Raw genomic sequence first — 19,267 nt, forward strand, 5'->3', positions numbered from 1 at the left:
GCAGCCGGAAACTGGGATCGTCTTCAAATGCGTTCACCGTTTCCGAAGCTGGCATGACACACCATTCCAAGACCACTCCGCCGTCACGTCTCCATACACACACACACATACAACTTGATGTGATTCGAGATACCTTGACGACCCGATCGCAATCTCTTGCCCCATACGCGGAACGGTAACGACGGTAACAGCGTCAGGGGTACGCATACCTTAAGAAGGCAATCTCATTCGGGTAGGGGACTGCCAGGAAGGGACACGGTTCTCCCCGGCGGTTCAGCGCGACGCCGCCTGCCCTGCCACCCGCAACCGCCGCATCCTGTGTTTGCGCAATTAAAGTTAGCAATTGAAGTTTATTGAAGTGGTGTTTCATTAATAGTAGTAAATAACTTCCCACCTACGCTACCTAATTAGATTTTAATGCCAAGTTCAAATTGCAGTGCTCGTTATACAACTGATGTGAAGTTCGATGACGAGATACCTTCAGCAATACAAGGATTATTCTTGGGAGGAGATAGAAGATACAAGGCATTCAGAACCACGGGTCTTCAGCACTGAGCCGCAGAATACTGAATGGCATTCCCTGCAATAGCCTACGAAGGCAAACCCGCTATATCTCAACGTGTCGGTGCACCATATCATACACACAACGGGCTAGCGGGGTGCCGCTGTATCTAAACACGACACTAACGCTGAATCTTTCTCTGTTCGCCTAACTGAATTTGTAGGGGACTCGGAGAGTCTGCAATCCGCCTGGTCAAGTGAGATCGTCTTCGTGAATCCAAGATACACAATGTTTTGACGAAAAGGAAAAATTCCCTCGGTGGCCATATAACCGGGGCAAAGGGTGGAGAAGCATGTACGCAGCGTTGTGGCACACACAATGATGGAAAGAGAGGAAACTGGTCACGTGTGCGTCTGGTAGGCAGCGAAGCACGGGTCGTCCTGCATTACTCTGAAATGTTAAAACCACCGTGCCACCGGCGATAAACGACCCCTGCTGTAGCAGACATGTACGCACAACAAAGTCAAGAACTGTCCAGTGCTTGACCATTTGACGCTCGAATGGACACAAACAGGCGAATGGATCTGCTGTCCACATGCACACATGTCCCCAGAATCAGCCGTCATCTGCCCACACGAAAACGATCATGAACCTTTCATCGTTCCACAGTACAGCCGCAGGCGCACATTCCCACGTAAATTTTTGGCGTTAGAGGCGGAGCTGAGCGACACGCCTCCCGGAGCCATGTCAAACACAAAATCAAATAATTTTCACGTCTGCCGAATATTCTTTCCCCTCGAACATCCATCCACCCAAACGGCGGCCCACTGAACGGTTTGCGGGGATTAACCTGACAAGGAGCCATGGCTCAACAAACAATCCCTAGCACCTAATGTGACTTGAGGCTCGCAGCTGGGGAAGCAAAGCCACAAGGTTCGCTCAGTAGGTCCTCCTCGCCTGCTTCTATGAAACAGCTTTGTTTCCTGCACCAGGAGTCACCCCCCCTCCGACGCCAGCGCGTTGTTTGGCAGTAGCGAGGGCGGCCAGAGCAGCCATCGGCCCCCCCGCCCCCACCGTGTTCGCTCCTTTCGTATTTCGCGCACAGAAAAACTCCAGAATCGACTGCTGTTGTTTAACAGGCGTGACAGCATTTAGTCCCGTTGCCGAGCTATTGCCACAGTTAGGCGCGCCGCTCCCCGAAGCCGCGCCAAGCACAGAGGCTCCTTCACTCGCTTTCTTCGCACGACCGCCGGCCTCAGCCCCCGCGCCTCCCCCCTTTGGCGACGGCGGCTTGCGCCGCTTCTGTGGCAACGCCTCGCCACTGCTTGGGCTGCTGTCTGTGCTTCCTCCGCTGGCCGTGACTTCTCCGCCGCTCGCGGGCCAGCTGCCCCTGCTCGCCTCGCTCAGAGGGCGCTTCAATCCTGACCCCGGGAAGACCGCTGGCTGCATCCCGCAGCCTCCACCCTGACCCACCTGGGCCGCTGCGTTGCCCACGCTCTTGAGAAGTGTCTTCGGCGTCAGTCCGCCGTCTTTTCCACTCGACGCGGCACCTGAAGGCTGGGGACCGCTGCTCCACGGATTCGTCGCCGCGAGTTTGCTGCCTCTCGCTGCCTTGCCTTCGCCGCTTCCCTTCCCCCCCCCTGCCCCCGACGAGGCCGCACTGTTCGCACGGGCCACACCCACCACCTCGACGTCGCTGCCGCCAGTCGACGAGTCTCGGCCTCCGCTCTTGGGGCCGCCACTCGGGTGCTTGCCCACCACACTTTGTTTCTTCGCACTCGGCGCTCCCGCCAGCAGGCTCTGGCCCGAATCCGCGTTCCTTTTCCGGCCGCCGGCTGCAGCCCCTTCGCCCACGACAGTCAAAGCCCCGTCCTGCTGCTGCAGCGTCAGCTGCGAGGGCGTCCGCTGCAAACCGGTCGCAGGGCAGCCCCCGACGCCGTGAGCCCCTCCGGCCGACCGCCGGTGGCCCGCTGCCCGCGGGGCGACCGCCGCTTGAAGGCCCAGAGCGGCCATCGCCTCTTCCAGGATACGATCCGCCTGCGCAGAGACGAGGAGGCACAAGACGAGGGAACTCTTGTTTCGAAAACTGAGCGAAACACTCCCACTTTCACGAATGTCTTCTGCCAAAAGAGCCGCACTGCGAACCTCCTCCATCACGCGCGTCTTTCTCCCGAGTCTCGTCCGCTGGCGCGGCAATCGAGGGATCAGAGCTCCTACGCAGTTGACCGCATCCCCCCCAACAGGGCGAAGAATCGCAAGACCGCGTTTAACCACAGCAGCAAAGTCGCTTCACCCCCCGGCAGAGGAACCAGCCAAGGCTGTTCGAGCCCCAGCCAGTCGCACCAGACGAATGACGCGTCTAGCAAGCCACTTACTTGATCTTGGTACTGCTGGAAGTACCATTTGAGCCGCTGGGGCGAGGCGCCCGCATAGCCGTTCACGTTCGAAGTGTCAGGAATCGGCGGATGTTGCTTGATCTTTTGAATCAGTTGATCCATCTTCTCCCGTCGTTCAGCATACTGAAAACAAATGGCACGAAAAACGCTCAACTGAGCATTCAGCCTCGAGCCCGCCGCGTGTCGGTGGACGCTGCAATCACCAGTGTGAATATATACACACATACTCATATATATATATATATATGTATATATGTGTATGTACGTATACTTATATGTGTACGCGGACACATATACGCCTATGCGCGTCACAGTTTTTCTTCTTTCTGTAAAGCAAAAGCGAGCGCGTTTGAAGTCCTCACCTTTTCTTTCTCCTCCGCGGGGAGAGCCGGGCAGTGTTTTCTGAGATGTCCGCGTTTGCCTGTTCGACACTCTCCGCAGCAGCCGCAGACTTGGCGATGCAGGAAGCGGAGGTTTTCTGGGCCGCCGCCGGCCGTCGTGATTTGGGCGGCGGTAGCGGAGTCAACGCCGTTCGCAAGCGTCTCAGCGGAGAGTCCGACTTTCACGGCCAGAGCAGCAAGCGCGTCCGGACTCATCACTGCTCCTATGCCTCCCCCCCTTCCTCTTCCGCACCCCGGCGACGCATTTGAGCTGCCCAACAACGCGCCTCCCACCAGTCCATCGTCTGAAGGCGACGGTTGAGTTCCGTCGCTGCCGGAAACTTCCGCTTCCTCGCTTTTCTTGCTGTCCTCTCCCTCCTTCCGCCCCTCCTCTTCCCGCTCCTTCAAGAGATCCGGCGACGCCGACAAGTCGTCGTCGCCCTGCACCTGCCCAGATTTGCCGCCCTCGCCGAACCCAGGGGAGAAGCAGGCGCTTGCCTTAGCCGCGCTGGCGCTCGCGCGGACGAAAAAACGCGACTGGACTTCCGCAGGGAAGCAGCATGGCGCCGGGTAGTCGCGCACCCCGTGGCAGGGGAAATGACAATTTTCGCACAGACAGATCGAGGCGCCTGGGAGCTTCATATTCGCCAACTGGTTCATTGGCCGCTTCGTCTGCGCCTTCTTCGCATTCGCGGCCGCCAACTGAGCTGCCGCTGCCGCCGCCTGCAGACTCTTCTGCTGATCTTCTTCCAGACTCCCTGCCGAGGCCGCAGCAGCTGCCGCCGCTGCCGCCGCTGCCGCCTGCGCCTGAACCGCCACCGACGCGTCCCGACTCGCCTTCTGGGCTGACTTGGCCGCAGCGACTCGCTTGTGAAGCTCGTCCGTGAACGCCGCCGGGAAGAGGTGCTGGTACGCTTGACGCAGGTCCTCCTCTTGCTTCGCGTCCTGAGAGTCAATCTGCTGCTTCGCTTCCTGAAACTGAAAAACAAACGCCCGCCAACAGATGCGTCCGCGTCAACGATATGGCAACTTATCTGTACCAGAATAAATGGGTGATTCGGAAGTCGTTTCCCGGGAGCTAACGCGATCTTCTGTCCGCTAGTAGTACCGTTTGTGAACTAAATACAACCGACACCCGCGTGAAGCGCCTACGGTAGCTGCGCGTGCGGAGGGAGGACACATTCGAAGATGCACGTGTGCACCGGTGTCCACGAATATATCGTCCCCGCGCCACGTGACTCACGCCGCTAGCCAGCAACTGAATGAAAATGCACGTGGAGGTGTGCCCACCTGCCTTTCTTCCTCTGCACGTTGCTTGCATTCCTGCCGTCTCTGTTGGTTCTCCTGCTTTCTCTTCGAAGCGTCCATGTCGTGATGGAGTTCCTTCTGCTGCTGGCGCAGCTCCTTCTGCTGCTGTTTCTCTTGTTCCTTCTCCTCCTTGGTGAGGCGTCTGCGCGTCTGTTGCTCTTCAACAGCTTTGCAGCGCGAGCACAGCAGCAGAATCCAGTTTTGGGGAGTCACGTTCATGCCTCTCTGGCGGAGTTGCGAGTAGTACTCTTCCCCGACGTTGTGGCGGCAGTAGTCAGGAGGGAAGCAATCGTAGCAGAAAGACGTTGGGCACTTGGCACAGTGGATGAGCATGTTTCCGCACTGAGACGTTTTACGGAAGCAGAGGCAGCACTCATGCCAGCGGCATCTCCAACTCTTCTTCACGTCTTTGGGCAGGCCTTCACACACGCGATGGTAGGCCCGCGGGCATCCGCTGCAGAAAACCAAGTCCCCGAGATTTGTTTTGACTGTATTTCCATCCGCGTCAACGCTCGAGTGCTCAAAATCCTTGCCATTGCCGCACAGGAAGCACCGCTGTTCGTGCTTGATTTTCTTCCGTTCTTCTCTGCAAATACAAAAAAAAAAACGTCAACATGCTCCATGCGACCTTGGAAAAAAGCGGGCGGGAATTAGCCGCTGCCCCCCCCCCCCAAAAAAAACTTCAGACAAACGACGCTTTCATCGGGACGTATTAGGAACTCACCTTTGGCCGAATTCCTGTGGAACGTACACCGCGATGGGTTTCTTTCTTTCTCTCTCTGAGCGCCAGAGAACCCCGGCTCGCTGCAAGTCCTGCTCGAGCTTCCCCTTGGTTCTTCCTCCAGACGTGCTCCCCGTGTTGGAGTCCTCGTCGCCATCGACGCGAGATCCCTCTGGAGCGCGTTCCACAGCCTCGCCGCTGCCGCCCTCAGCTCGTGCTTCGGCTTCTGACGCGCCCGCTCCTCCGCTTGCTTCGCCTTCGTTGGCAAATTTGGAAGAGCCTTCGTCGGCGCCTCCCGAGCCTGCGCCGGCAGCCTCCCCAGCGCCGCCTTCTGGCGGGAGGGTATCTGAGTCGAGCAACTGCGCCTGTTTTCTCTCTTCCTCTGCTTCTTCGTTCATCACCTCGTCGATGTCGACCATGTTCTCCTCGTCTCGACTCCCAGACTCATCGTATTCTCCGTCCTCGTTGGTGGTCATGCGACTCGAGTCCAGCAGCGAAGTGTCAGTGCGCGACAGCCTGCCGTCGGCCTCAGTCAAGTCAGGGAGAGGCAGACGCTGGCGGTATGTCAACTCCTCCAGCGAGGCTCCTGTGATGCTCGTGGGGTTCTTCGCCGCCACCTCCTGAACAGAGCGGGAGAAGGAAACAAGCAAGCCCCGCACACACGTTATCCGAAAGCGCCGCGGCGCAAGCGTTCTCACCCATCAAAATTGAAGGGACAACACAACCTACGCACAACACGCTTGAACGCTCACGAATCACAGCCCTCAGCCACGTCCATCGCGTACATACGGAAAAAGCAAAACGAAAGACGACGCGAACAGCGAAAAAACAGCAGGAGACAACACGGCAGTCCCCTACGCCCACTTCCCCCCCCCACCGGGAGAACATCGATGCGAGACTGTACGTACCACAATCGCCTTGCGGCCGTGCAGCATGAGTTTGCGAATCTCATCAGTTGAGATTTTGTCTCCGCCCTTGTGTTGTTCTTCGTCGTCGTCCTCCAGGCTCTCTCCTTGCTGCTGGACCAGGAGCTTGTCCAAACGCAGTTTCTGTAAAAGCCACGTATCGAGCACCCCATGAGGTTACACGTGAGCTCGCCACGGCGACACCGAAGAACGCTCCATCAGTCCGTTTTCCAGCGCCAGAGAGTTCGCCGCTCTCGCCTTTCGCAGTTTGCCGCATCAGTTTGGTTCGCGTATTCGTGTTCTCTTCCCCTTCGAGGAAGCCTCTCCCGTAACTACTGACGGTGTGTGCTTCACTTTGTGCCCAAGTGTGCCTGCCGTCGCGTCCCATCCCCCAGTTGCCCCCCCGTCGCCCCGCGGCCGCGCCCCCCCCCCCCCCCCCCCTCGCCCTCTTGGTCCTTCGACGACTCTGCTTCCTGGCGTCTTTCTACCGCGAATTTCAAGCTTCCCACCCTGGCGCTTCCCGTGCTTCGCGCATCCCATGCAGCTCACCGCTTCCAGCCTCTTTCCCACCGCAAGGAAGCAAAAAACGCACCTGTTCTCGGCGGAAAGCCATGCGCTCCTCCACCGTCCACTCGTTGACCAGACTCCACACGTGGACTTCTCTCTGCTGGCCGATACGGTGGGCTCTGCGAACCGCGGAGGACACCAGACAGAGGCCTAACACAGACTGCTAGACTGCTGGTGCAGCGAGAATGTGCGCGGACGCAGACAGGCAAGCGGAAGAGAGTCAACCGCCTGCAGCCTCGAGAACGCTGTGCGACTGCGTCGTCCGCGCAGCCTCACAGCCTGCGACCCCGCCGACGTCGACGGCGAGGGAGGCCTCCGTCACGTCCTTCTTGTCTCGAGCCGCCCCTGCTGTCGTTCAGCTTTGAATCCTCCCGCGGCTCGAACGGCTGGCTCCGCTCTCCCCCCACTCACCTGTCGATGGCCTGCAGATCGATGAAGGGATTCCAGTCATGGTCATACAGTACGACGTGGTTCGCCGCGGTCAAGTTGATGCCTAGCCCTCCGGCGCGAGTGCTGATGAGATAGATGAAGTATGTGCTGTTTTCGTTCTGGAAGTCGCGGATATCCAGCTCGCGGACGAACTTGTTGGTGGAACCATCCAGCCTGGAAACAAAAACAAGCGCCACGCTTCGATCTGCAGCAGCAGCAGCCCCCTGTGCGCTGCAAAGGTAGAGACGCGCAGCACTGCAGCCCCCTCAGAGCGATGAAGGTAAGGTATCCGCGAAAGCCACAAGGTACCTGAGGTATTTCCACCCGCGGTAATGGCAGTAGGCTTCAAGTTCGTCGAGGACGAGTTGAAACTGCGTGAAGACCAGCAGCCTCTGTAGTTTCGGTTGCGTGCGATCGATGACAAACTCCTGCTTGTTCTCCTCTCCCGCCTGCGCTGCGTCTTGGTTGGTTTGGTCGCCCTCTTTCTCCTCCTGCTTCGTTCCCCCGCGGCGCGTCTCTCTGCCTTCGCACTTCTCCATCTTAACGTCTTGCGGTTTCTCGGCCTTCAGAGCCTCCTGCTTGACTACTCCCGCAGCGCTCAACTCTTTCTTCTCTTTGCTCACGGCTGAAGCCCCCGAGGAGGACTCGCTCCGCTCGCCCTCCACGCGGCCGCCGTCGCCAGAGCTGATCCGCGCACTGCGCCCCCCGTTGTCCTTCGTGCTGGCTGGGCTGCTGGTGGAGCAGGCGGTCGACAAGCCCTCCTCGGCTCCCGCCGCGTCGCCCGCACTCGCTGTTCCCGAACCTGTTCGAGTCTCTGAGTTGTTCGCCGCCGCGGCGGCTTCGTTCTTCACCACGGCCGAGGACGCCACTGCCCCCAAAGAGGCTTCCACTGGGGTCTTCGGGGCGCCGAGTTCGCCCTGATCCGAGACCCCTGCGGGCCCGCGCGCGCTCGCCACCGCGTCCTCGGCTGCAGGCGAGGTGGCAGCCGTGGACGAGGACATGGGCGCCGGCGAGGAAGATGAGAACGAGGAGGTTGAGACAGAGCCGGGTTCATCTTCATCGTCATCGAAAATGACCAGCCCTCGCTTCTTGTTCCGGCCTGCATTCGACCCCACGACGTCGCCCTCGTCTTCCTCCTCGTCGTCAATCACCTTCCTTACGCCGCCACTGTCGCTGCCGGCTCCGCGAGAAGAGGATTCCCGCCGCGAAGACTGCGACGACAAGAGGCATCGGGTTCGCTCTTTCTTCCCGCCAGCGTCAGAATCTCCCTCCTCGTCGTTCTCCCTATCGGCGTCTTCGCTTCTGCGTCGTCCGCCATTCAGGGGACTCCCCAGCCCGTCCTCGCCCTCCGCGGACGACGAGGAGCTCGACTCGAGCGGCTGCGGCATCTGCAACTCTGCAGCATACATGCCTTCCTCCAAAAAGTCGGGGTTCTCCGCTGTCGGCACCCCGGCTAGACACGGGTGCCCCAGCCGCAGCAAGCGCTGGAACTCTTCGATGTTTGGCAGCTCAGATCTCTTTGGGCGACGCGGCGGCTTGCGCCCTGCCGCCGTCTCTTCCTTCACAGTTTCCTCGTGGCGCTTGTAGAACTTGTACGTCGCCGTCTCGCGGCGATGATTCTCGTAGTCTTTCTGAAGGCGCGACACAAGAGAAACCCGCCCACGCGCTGAGGCAGAAGGAATCGAATCCCCCACAAATGTCCGTCTACACACGTACATGACGGCTCTGAAGTGGCTTTTCCCTCAGGCACTAACTAGCGCGCGTCCTCCACGTCACCAATATGGACTCTTCCCGTTTTCCCTCCAGCAGGCTAGGGCACGCCGTCCTTCAGCGCAGATGCTCAGCGCTGACCGGTCATCGTCTCACTCCATACCTCGTAGCCAGGGACGTATTTACAGTTCAAGGTGTGCAGATGCCGCATCAGCTTATCCAAGAACGTGAGCTTCGCGCTGCAGGTGATGTGCGCCTCGCCCTCCACCTGCTGGATCTCTCGCGCGGCCTCGATGACCTCCGTCTGCATCTCAGGCTTCTCCTCGACGAAGAACGCTTGGAGCCGCTGCATCTGGCTCTCGCGCGCGCAAATGGCCTTCGGATGCGCACTGCGAACGCCAACGGACACACGCGCATCTAAACCCACATCCACGGACGCGACAGAACTCCACACAAACCCCTGCTGACAACTGCGGAGGCCCGCGCCTCTCACGTGTTAATAGAAAAGAATAGGACACAATATAGAGCCCGCATGCATCCCAGATCGAGCGGGTTGCCCACTCTGTGAGGCAGACACCTGGGAGGGTAGCGCTGTGTGCTTCCCCTGACGCGCCTACAGCACTTTTCTGGCTGGCTGGAATGCTCATGCTTGAAGGCCCAAGGGTGTATAACCTCGGCAGGTCTGCGGCCACGGCTTGTGTCTCGGGGCTTACCAGATGATTCGCATCTTGATGACCAGTCCGAGCATTTTTCGGTACGAGCTGGTGCTTAGCTTGTCTTTGCCCGCCTCCTGCAGCGCGCGGATTCGCAGGAGCCTCTCGTACCAGGAAGCCGCAGGCGCCGAGAGCGGCAGCCAGACAGAGTGGAACGACTTCCGGGGGAGCGCAATCGCTTGCTCCTTCAGGCGCCTGAGCATCACGCGATCGAGCAGGTTGCGAATGGCTTCGAGGTCTTCCTGGCGGAAGAGCGTGTCGACCTCGACGACAGGGGTCTTCTTGCCGTTCTGGCTCCCCGCGCTGGAGCTCGCACCGCGGCCTGCGGGCGAGTCGCGCTTGTTCACTGCAGTCGCGCCTGCGCCGCCGGCTTGCGGATTAGCAAGAAAGGCCTGCTCAATCATCTGCGAGTCGCGGAAGACATCGGGCATCAGGAAGTTGATCAGCGTGAACAACTCTGCTGCGTTGTTCTGAAGCGGGGTCCCCGTCAACAGCAAGCGCATGTTGCCAATGACGCGGTCGAGGGCGTGGCGAATCGCTCCAGACGCGTTCTTGATGCGATGCGCTTCGTCCAACACAATGCACTGCCAGTGCGGGATCGTCTCCACGAAGAACTCCTCCTCGCTCTTCACCGTCTCGTACGTCGTGATATACAGATCATACAAACCCTTCTGCGCCACTGAAAAAGAGAGCGAAGAGGAACACGTGAGCGGGCGTGAGCACCGAAAAACGCACACCCTGCCGCAGACGCATCGCTTCACCGCCGCCCCGGCCGCGCAGAGATACAAACCGCCCGCCGCACAGTGATCGACAAAGAGAACGCGCATCGTTGTTCCTGGGCTGCTGCAGTCTGGCGGAAGCGGAAGCCCTCCACTCTACCACGCAAGCCCTCGATCTCTTCAACACACCCCACCCCGGCATGCAACGAAGGTAGGACTTTCCATCATCTCGGAGCCGCGTATCGCCGCACACCCTAAACTTGTGGCTCTGTGTACGCGTGCAGGAACAACAACTCCCCCGTCGCTTCCGGTGTCCAGCAGCTTACATCGATCTTCCATGGCGTGCTGCCGCTCCGCGCGGGAGCCGCAGATTTTGATGTGAGTCAGAGACGGAGTGAAGCGATGAACTTCTCGCATCCAGTTTCCGACGGTGGAGAGAGGGACGACGATCAGGTGCGGGCCTTCCAACTTCATTGCGTTCAAGTACGATAAGAAACAGAGGGTCTGAATCGTCTTGCCGAGACCTGAAGCCACAGCACTCGAGCTGACACCCCGATAATTCAGCGTCGGGCGTTTGGACATGACACAAATGTGTACCACGTATCTGGAGCGACGCACGGACGCATGCGCGTGCATGCGCTCTTTTAGTGTGTGAGTGTGATGAGTCCCGGCTCGCGACAGTGGAACAAAAACGCCGAATCTAAGGTTTTTACGAGCGCGCTTCACGAACTACAGCAGATGTCTGGCGTCTCGTGGCTTAGGGCCTTACCCATTTCATCGGCGAGAATGCCTCCGCCAGTCATGAACGAGCGAAGCAGCCATTCAACGCCTTCGACCTGATGGGGTTTGAGTTCGATTCCCTCGCGCAGCGGGACGCCCTCAATCTTTCGGCCGCTTGGATGACGGCACGCCCTACGCACACCACAGCCTCAGAGCGACTCCGAACTGGCGTACAGAACTCAGCACGGACCAGCTAGTCCGCAGCTGCCTATGAAGACATGCAAGTGTGCTGACCGAGGGAAGTGGAATTCGCAGACCACCGCAAAACCGAGACGACGCTGAGGGTCAAGCGACGCAGAGACGAACCAACGCCGAGAGGCGCATGCCTCAAATAAGAAATCGTTTCGGTATGAGAGGACGGCGAGCGCGGGGGTACACCTGAGCCTCCTCCTCTACTGGAGCCGCCTCTCTCTCTCTCTCACGTGCCGAATGCCAATCAAAATTTCGCTAAAACCTGACCCAACTGGCGTAACATTTTCGTCTGTGGTTGCTCCAAGAGCCTACCTGTACGCGCGCTTAACGAACTTTGCACTCTCCTCCACGGCTTCATCCTCCAAGCTCTCCAAGAGATCCTGAATGGAGCGCTCGACCTGGAGCCGCCCTCCTTGAGACTGAGACCCGCGTTTCTTGCCAGCGGCGCTTCCTGCTAGTTGAGCTGAGCGCAGAAATCCAAACGTGAGCAAGGAAGGGTGCTATGAGCCCAGACTTCCACGAAGTGCACGGGGTGCTCCAGGGGCGACGAAGCAGGCGGAGATCGCGGCGTCAAATTCGTGGAGAAGGAAACAGTAGATAACTACTCAGTGCTTGATACGAGGGTAAAGCCAAGGAAACGCGATGCACGAACTCCTTTAGCCAGCCTGTAGTTCACAACCAATTTTTGAAAAATCAATAAAAGTTTTACAACATATTCTTAGGGTTTGAATATGCTTTACAAAATGGGCTGAGCTGTCCCCGTCCCCCTGCCCCCCTCCCCCCCCGCACGCGACTGCGAGGCTGCGTCGAGTGCCCTACCTCTGAACGACTTGGCTAGGTTGTTAAGGACCTTCTGATTGACAAAGGGGCCTAAATCCTTTTGGTGGACGAGGAGGAAGCGGTTGCGGTATTTGGTTGTTTTGACGCGGATTCTCTCGAGACATTTGATTCGCTCCTTTCGCTTCGCCTCGATCTCCGCCCGCGACCACCGCTTGTGCATTTGGTTCGCCAGAGGGTCGCGGCCCTTGCACACTGGGCACTCCCACTCCTCGCCGATGGCGTCCCAATCGACATCAACCAGGCAGGTCGGGTGGAAACTGTTGACACAGAAGTCGCACCCCAGAAGTTTTCCAGGTCGCTGGCAGACGTAGCAGGTGGACGAGTTGACAATCTCTCCCCTGCCCTCTGTGCCTCCCGCGCCTGCGCGCCCTCTGCCGAGGCGCCGAATTTCGTCCTGCTTGAACCCCGAGGGATTGCACTCGGGGCAAAACCACTTTTCTTCGTCGGGTTCGATGGTGAGCTTCAAGCAGGAGCGCATGTGGTAGCTGTTGGGACATCCGTCGCACATGAGCAGCCGGTCTTCCTCTTCGTCTTCCGGCTCTTTGCGCTTGCAGATGAAGCAGCGTTCGTCGTTCTGGATCTCGTCTTCCTCGTGCTCCTCGAGGCACTGCGGGCACATCCAGTCGTCCAGCGAGACGCGCTCCCCCGGCTGAATCACGCCCTCCTGCTGGAGGCACTCGAGGTGAAATCGCTTCGGACAAACGGTACACTCCACGGTATTCTCTTCGCCTCGCTGCATCGAGTCGCGGCAGATGTAACACCACATCCCGCCGCGCTTCGAGCGGCCGCTGCCAGAACTCCCATGACTGAAAAATGACCCAACAAACTTGGTGCTCCTTCCCGAAGACGCCGAAGAGGACGAGGAGGAAGAGGCGGATGAGGACGTGCCGCTGGTGGACCCGGAGCTCCCTCCGCCGCGAGTCGAGGCAGAGAAAGAGGAGGAGGTCTCCGCCTGAGCCGCAGCTGCGGCCGCCTGGCGCTCGGCCTGCGCGCGAAGTCGCGATGAACTGAACGTGGAAGGAGGAGGCGTAGACGAGGAAGACGCGTCGCGCGCGCAGCTGCTGCTGCGGCTGTTGTCCGCGCTGCCGCTGCGGCTCGCGGGGCGGCTGCTCACTCCCGGACTCCCCATGGTGGAGACAAGATGGAAGGCGAATGAGCAAGCTGCGGCGCAGCAGAAATGAGAGCAACACGCGACACCACCGCCCCGCAACACGCGTCCTCCTCCGCGGCGGCGCCTGCTGCAACAAAAGTGGAGAGCTAGAGGGGGCGGGTCCGCGCGACACGGGGGGAAAGTGGAGACAAAGTCCACAAGACAATGTGGAAGGAAAGCGAGAACCCGGGCAGAGGCGGAGCAGGGGGGGGGGGGGGGGGGGGAAACGAATACAAAAAACCTTTCTAGCTGCACGCCTTGCACGCTTCGTTGACAAGAGTTCACGTGGCCTTCGTTGTCGCGAGAAAAAAAAAGCGAAGGGCTCCTCGAGGCACAATTGAAAACAAACTGCAACTGAACGACTTCCGCTTTCGAAGCTCCGGAGTAACAAAAAGTCCGGTGCCGATCTCCCGCCGCCAAAACCGAGTACTCTAAATTGTATTCACGCCCGATCGCAAACAACCACAATGAGATTGGGAGAAGGGGTCTCCTTGCCGCAAGCAAAAAAATGTGGGAACGTCGAGACCCTGTATCGCGTGAGATGTGTCGAGAAACCAGCAGTCTCTACGCAGGACGAGCGGGGCTGACGTTCTTCCCCTTTTCTTCGTCCACAGAAAACGAGAAAACCCAAGAGCGGGACGTCCGCAGAAGAGTGGTGGCAGCCCAAAGAGAAAAGTGAAAAAGGGGAAATTCCCACAAGCCTGCCGGATACGGACAACAAGCGTCCTCAACCCTGCGCTACGCGGACACATAAAATGACCAACGTATGCAAGGGGAACCGATACTCTCTGTGTGAGTGAACAGAGAGGGCACCAACGAGGCAGATGGACAGAAGCGTGTGCAGCGGCGCTGAGAAGAGCTCCCCGAATGACAGATATACTGCAGGAGAAGGCGCGCGGAAAGGTGAGAAAAACGCCCGCGACGCCGGCAGAAAGCGTGAGGAGGATGCGAGGCAACTACCGCCCCGGAGCGCATCGGTTACATCAGGAGAGATCGTGGAGAATCAAATCGAACTCAAGCGGCCAAGAGGAAAACGGGCGCTCCTGCCTGCATCAACGAAGAAAAACTACTCCACACTCTCGAGAAGTCCTAGAGAGAAGACGTCCACCGATGAGGCGAGTAACACCGAATGGAAGCAAATACCGGCGAGATAAGAAGCTGACCTCAGCACATTCCCAATCGTGAGCCACGCTCGTCGTCTCGTCCGTGAGACGTTCTCGGCTCCCCCCTGAGGAGCTCCGAGAGGAGAAAAGGATCGGGAACGTCCAGAAAGTCGAGGCGAACACAAGTCTTCAGTTCAGCGCGACAGTTTGCTCCCACAAAGGCGTCGAGGAGAGAGAGGCTGAAGTCGCGACACTCTCTCTCTGCCGGTTTCGTCGCGGAGGGGTGGTCGAGGACTGCGCCAAGAGTTTGGAACGCCCGATGAAAGAACAGGCGCGTCACCGCCAAAAAAGTGGGGGAACGGGCGAGCAAAAGCAGCCCAGGGCGCAGAAAAAAAGACATGCAGCAAGCAGTGATGCTCGGAGAGGGCTAGACAAACGACCCACTTCCGAAGCGCTCTGCCGGAAAACGTTAATTGTGAGCCGCAGTCTCTGGGTGCAGGCCCGAACGCGCGACAGAGACGGCGCTGAATGAGGAACCAGGAAACTCTGGTAACAGACGAGCCTGAAACGGAAGGGACTGATTCCCCCGGACGCCCACGCCGAAAAAAAAACAAGGGGAGAGAAACGAGGTGTCTGATTCCCCAGTTTTCGCGGAGAAAGGATGAAGACAAGACTAGGGAGGATGGCGAGAGAGAAAAGTGTGGTCGGACGTGGCGAAAGAAGAGCAGAGAAGAACAGACGCTTGCCCGAGGCCCTCTCTGAGCAAAGAAAAGCGAGAAAAAGCGCAGCGACTTGTCCACGAAGCCCGAGAGAAGCAGGGGAAGGACAAGGACGTTTTCCTCTCTCTCCCCCTCTGCGCTAATGTACTGTGCAACAGGCGCGCGGCGATTCCAAGTCTCTCTCCCCCAGCTTCTCAATACGAAGGCCTCTGGCCTCTCGCAGGCAGCCCCCGCACGCAAATCGTAAACAGAAGAGGACCGTGAGCTACAAGCAGTGTCTTAAACCCCCTCCTGAAAAAGGTGACTGTGCTGAAGAAACAGAAAGGGGAAGAAAAGCGCCTGCGATTCGGGAGGGGTAGAAAACGAGAGGGCACACGACGAGCCCCCCTATAATCGTGTTGCCCGGCCGCGCCTATCAACAGAGGGGAGAAGTCTCCCTCCACTTGGCGCCACGGAAGACCGCGAAACCCGCTGCTGTGTTTGCGGTATCCCGAGACACCACAGGTGTGTGGTATCCCAAATAGGAGGCGGCGCCTAAACACGGCCTGCTCCACGAGCTCACTGCGGCGTACTGCTACGTCCCCCTGGTGTACTCACTCAGCGGGAAATCCTGCTGGCGCTCACATTTCTCCTTTCTTCAACGGCTTTTTACAGCGTGGCGTGCGTACGGTTTACCCTTTCCACTCCCTCCCTCAAGCGCCAAGCCGTGGCTGTCCGTCGAGGATGGTTGCGACCGAATTGGAGGTTCCCAGCTTCAGAAAGTGTTTCTGAATTTCGCGCGGTGCCTCTTCTTTCCAGCTTCAGCCTGTAGCTCTTCGCAGGGCGACTTCTCGCTCAAAAAGCCACGGAAAAGAAGGGCATTGCCCGTCCAGCAAGACGTCGAGGATTAGGAACCAGGAGCGAGGGGGGCGAGCAACCCTCTTTTAGCCGCCACCCTTCTCCCAGTAGCAGTGAGCGCCGTCCGTACCATAAGTGTGCTAATACTGTGGTATGGCCAAAGTGGCACTCGCCAGCGGGGGACGAGTCGCCCTTTGCGCGACCGCTTCTGTGCGAAGCCTTGAAGCTTGAAACCTTCCGATCCGCGGGTTCTGCAGCGAAGCTCCCCAACAGGGTGCGCCCACGGCAGATAGCATTTTCTCTGCAGGTGTCACACGGGGTCAGAGTCCAGACACCAGGTGATCCTACGCGGCAGTGGAGGGTGACAACCACCGGCTCGCTGGCGGTGAGCCGATGACGACGATGCTCGAGAGGCCGCCCTCCACAGAACACTCCTCCGCCGCGAGTCTCTAGAGGAGTCCCCAATAGGCCGGTCCCTGAACGTAGTTGGATCCAACTGGATGGAAAGAGCGTGTGTTCTCTGCTTCGAAAAGCGCTGTGGCGACTCCACGTCAACACCAGTCTGCTGCGGCCGGGCGTCTGAGAATACTGCTAAAATTACCGCTTGCTGACCGTGCGCGGTGCTGAGTCGATCTCCGTCATCCGCCCGTGAGTGCGGGGGATCTGTCGATTAACACGCCGGCCACTCGGATTTTTCCCCGAGCGGTTTGATGGGCAGACCAAGCGAATCTGATTTTTATGTCGGTAATGGGAATAGGGTCGAGATGTCGTGGGTACTGCTGGGCAATGCGCTGGGAAGCTCGGCAGGGTGCACACGCGTAGGTCACCGTGCAGGTCGTTTGTAAGTTAGCAGCCCTGGCGGAAACGGCTCGCAAATTAGGTCAGAACGCGCTCATCATTATCTCATACGTAGAGGCACGCTGACACATAAGGCTATTTAGGAGAGAAGAGGGGACGCACAAATGCGTCGGGGTGGGCGTGTGCCCTACTACGTGGGGCGCCCCGGTACTCGACTTTCTATGAAAGAGGGAAAGGGGGTTTGGCGGGAAAAGTGGCTTCAGGCGAGAACTGGGAGTCTCCGGGAGCATTTGGAGCTTTATTGGGTTTCGACCGCGCTTCATTGTGACAGGCGCCACACAGAAGGATCGAGCGGCTGAAGTCCGGGCACGTTAAGCAGCCCACAGGGGTGCTACAACTGAGTAACTGCGGAGGGCGCAACAACACGTGATGGCATAGTGTCAGTGCAGATTTTAAGTATCAACAACAGCTGGCTAATGTTGCAAGAAAACTCCGACCGACTTTTCTGGAGTGCAGACCTCCCGGTGGTGGCGGAGCGAAACAGCACGTAGTGGACCATCCATGAGTCAACCGAAGAGAATTTATCTTGGGTGCTTTCCCACGACGCAGTGCGAATTGAAAGGCGAGGCACTGTTCCCTTCGTCGGGCTTCGGTGGGCTCTGACACCAAAAGCTCGACGGGGCAGGTCGCCAGGCGCGAACGACGCAGTTTCAACATTCGCTCGTCACGTGCGTAGACAGCTTCACTAATAGGACACATCGGATAGTTGGTTTCTTCCCGGGCATCGCGTGTCGCAAGGAGGGACTGGAACAACAAGGCGGCTAGGTTGTGTGCTCATTCCCCCAATGCACGCCACCGAGTGTGCAGACGTCCGAACTGATGCACATGCCCTGCTTCTCGCCGCTCCATTTCAGTCGCGAAAACGCTTGTACCTTTTTCCGTTAGATGGTGGGAAGGACACCCCTTGCCTCGGCACCGCCAGAAACTGTACCTCAACGGGGGACTAACCTGAGCCGGTCTGTCCAAAATTCCGTGCGCTTGACGAGGACCTTCAGCTCAGCCGTCTCGTTGGAAGAGAGTGTTTCCTTACCCCCCCCCCCCCTCTCCCCGCCGTGTTATCATACAGAATGGAGGAGCTCCACAAGCGTCTACCCTCTAGAGCCCCGGAGAGTATCTGCTGTCGGCATCAAACGGCGGTGTGTCTTTCCAAAGGCCCAGTCGACAGGTACAGCGTACGACAGTCAACGTCTTCGGCCTTGACGGTGGATAAATCGCATAGGCGGAAGAGCCTCGCAGCTCAGCTCTCTGGCAGTGATAACCCATCGCCTGATATGAGCTTGCACGGACTAGACTGTACTTTCACACCGTTTACCATGAGGGAGAGCCGGAATGTATTACAGCTGGGACACCGATGTGGAGTAATTGCAGTGCATCTGGGTATTGAAACCCGATATTTTTAGCTATCGTAAGCCTTTCAGTTGGGAGGTGGTGTATTGGAACTGTAAAGAACTGCTTTCACGGTACTATCGAGAGTACCGAGTCGCTCAAGTTAAGATATGCTCCCTCTGTATGATGTAACGAATGTAAAGGCGCTGGAGGTATAACCGCCGGGCCACCTTGATCTTCATATTGAAAGACAATTATATGTTCAAAAGTTGTAGATAAAAGACATGTGAGGAGTCGGACCAGTTTTCGGGTTACCGATATGGACAATAACGAGTTTCAGTCTCCGGTTTGTTTCACTTGTCTCAATGGTAATTCACAGCTCGGGCAGGGAAACAAGACCTTCGTCATTCAGTGCCATGCAAACGCCAATACCCTCTAGGATCCACTTCAAATACTGGTTTCCATTCACCAGATGCCGTAGTGACCATTAACAGCCCACAAGCAATTTCGTTTTTTACTTGCAGTCCGCTGGGCTTGCACAGGGCATTCGGGCACGAAACAAAAGCCTGTCTCCCGTGTTTATCCATAGGAGCTCTGCATCCGACGGCGATAACTCAGCTTGCCGGGTCAGTTGTGCTTTGTCCGCCGAACACGCAGAACGGAATCCCAACAATAAAGGAATATGACGAATGGTTTGACGAGGCATCCGTTTATAGAGCCAAGGAAAAAGGGGATACGGATGTGCCCATACGTGGGATGGTATGGTCAGTTCATGTTGTTGGGCTTCTGCGCGGAGTTGCTGGGCATCTTACATCATAGAATGTTTCACCTGGTTACGACGCGGGCTCTGCACTCCGGGGACCATTCCACAAAAAGACTACGGAAGAAGTCAATGGAAAAGAAGGGCAGGCCGCGTTACCACAAGATCGTCCAGTGTTGTACTTGAAATAAACGCTTTCATGTCCAGCCCGTATAGGAGAAAAAGAGTGGCCTTCAGGGCCAGCGTGAAGGTGCGCCTCTTTTTCGTAGTGTTGAGACCTCTCCCACGCCGGACAACAAACTATGATAGGCTCTCCTTATTCAGCCGCTCAGAACATGAGATAGTCCCGGGT

The 19,267-nt window shown here is 58.0% G+C and overlaps 1 protein-coding gene across 1 annotated transcript; it reads right to left on the bottom strand.

The window, feature by feature from the left end:
• Nucleotides 1–1,465: 1,465 nt before the first annotated feature.
• BESB_036430 (uncharacterized protein) lies at nucleotides 1,466–13,291 on the bottom strand (the record flags this gene model as incomplete). The annotated part of the gene is made up of 15 exons (XM_029362229.1): nucleotides 1,466–2,539; nucleotides 2,878–3,021; nucleotides 3,261–4,256; nucleotides 4,569–5,172; nucleotides 5,311–5,927; nucleotides 6,216–6,356; nucleotides 6,805–6,898; nucleotides 7,191–7,382; nucleotides 7,518–8,839; nucleotides 9,082–9,307; nucleotides 9,632–10,310; nucleotides 10,677–10,874; nucleotides 11,120–11,262; nucleotides 11,635–11,785; nucleotides 12,142–13,291. The coding sequence occupies 15 exons, from the start codon at nucleotides 13,289–13,291 to the stop codon at nucleotides 1,466–1,468; spliced, it is 7,731 nt and encodes a 2,576-aa protein (XP_029221194.1).
• Between the last annotated feature and the right edge of the window lie 5,976 nt (nucleotides 13,292–19,267).

This window comes from Besnoitia besnoiti, chromosome II (assembly GCF_002563875.1).
Source record: "Besnoitia besnoiti strain Bb-Ger1 chromosome II, whole genome shotgun sequence".
Lineage (NCBI taxonomy): Eukaryota > Apicomplexa > Conoidasida > Eucoccidiorida > Sarcocystidae > Besnoitia > Besnoitia besnoiti.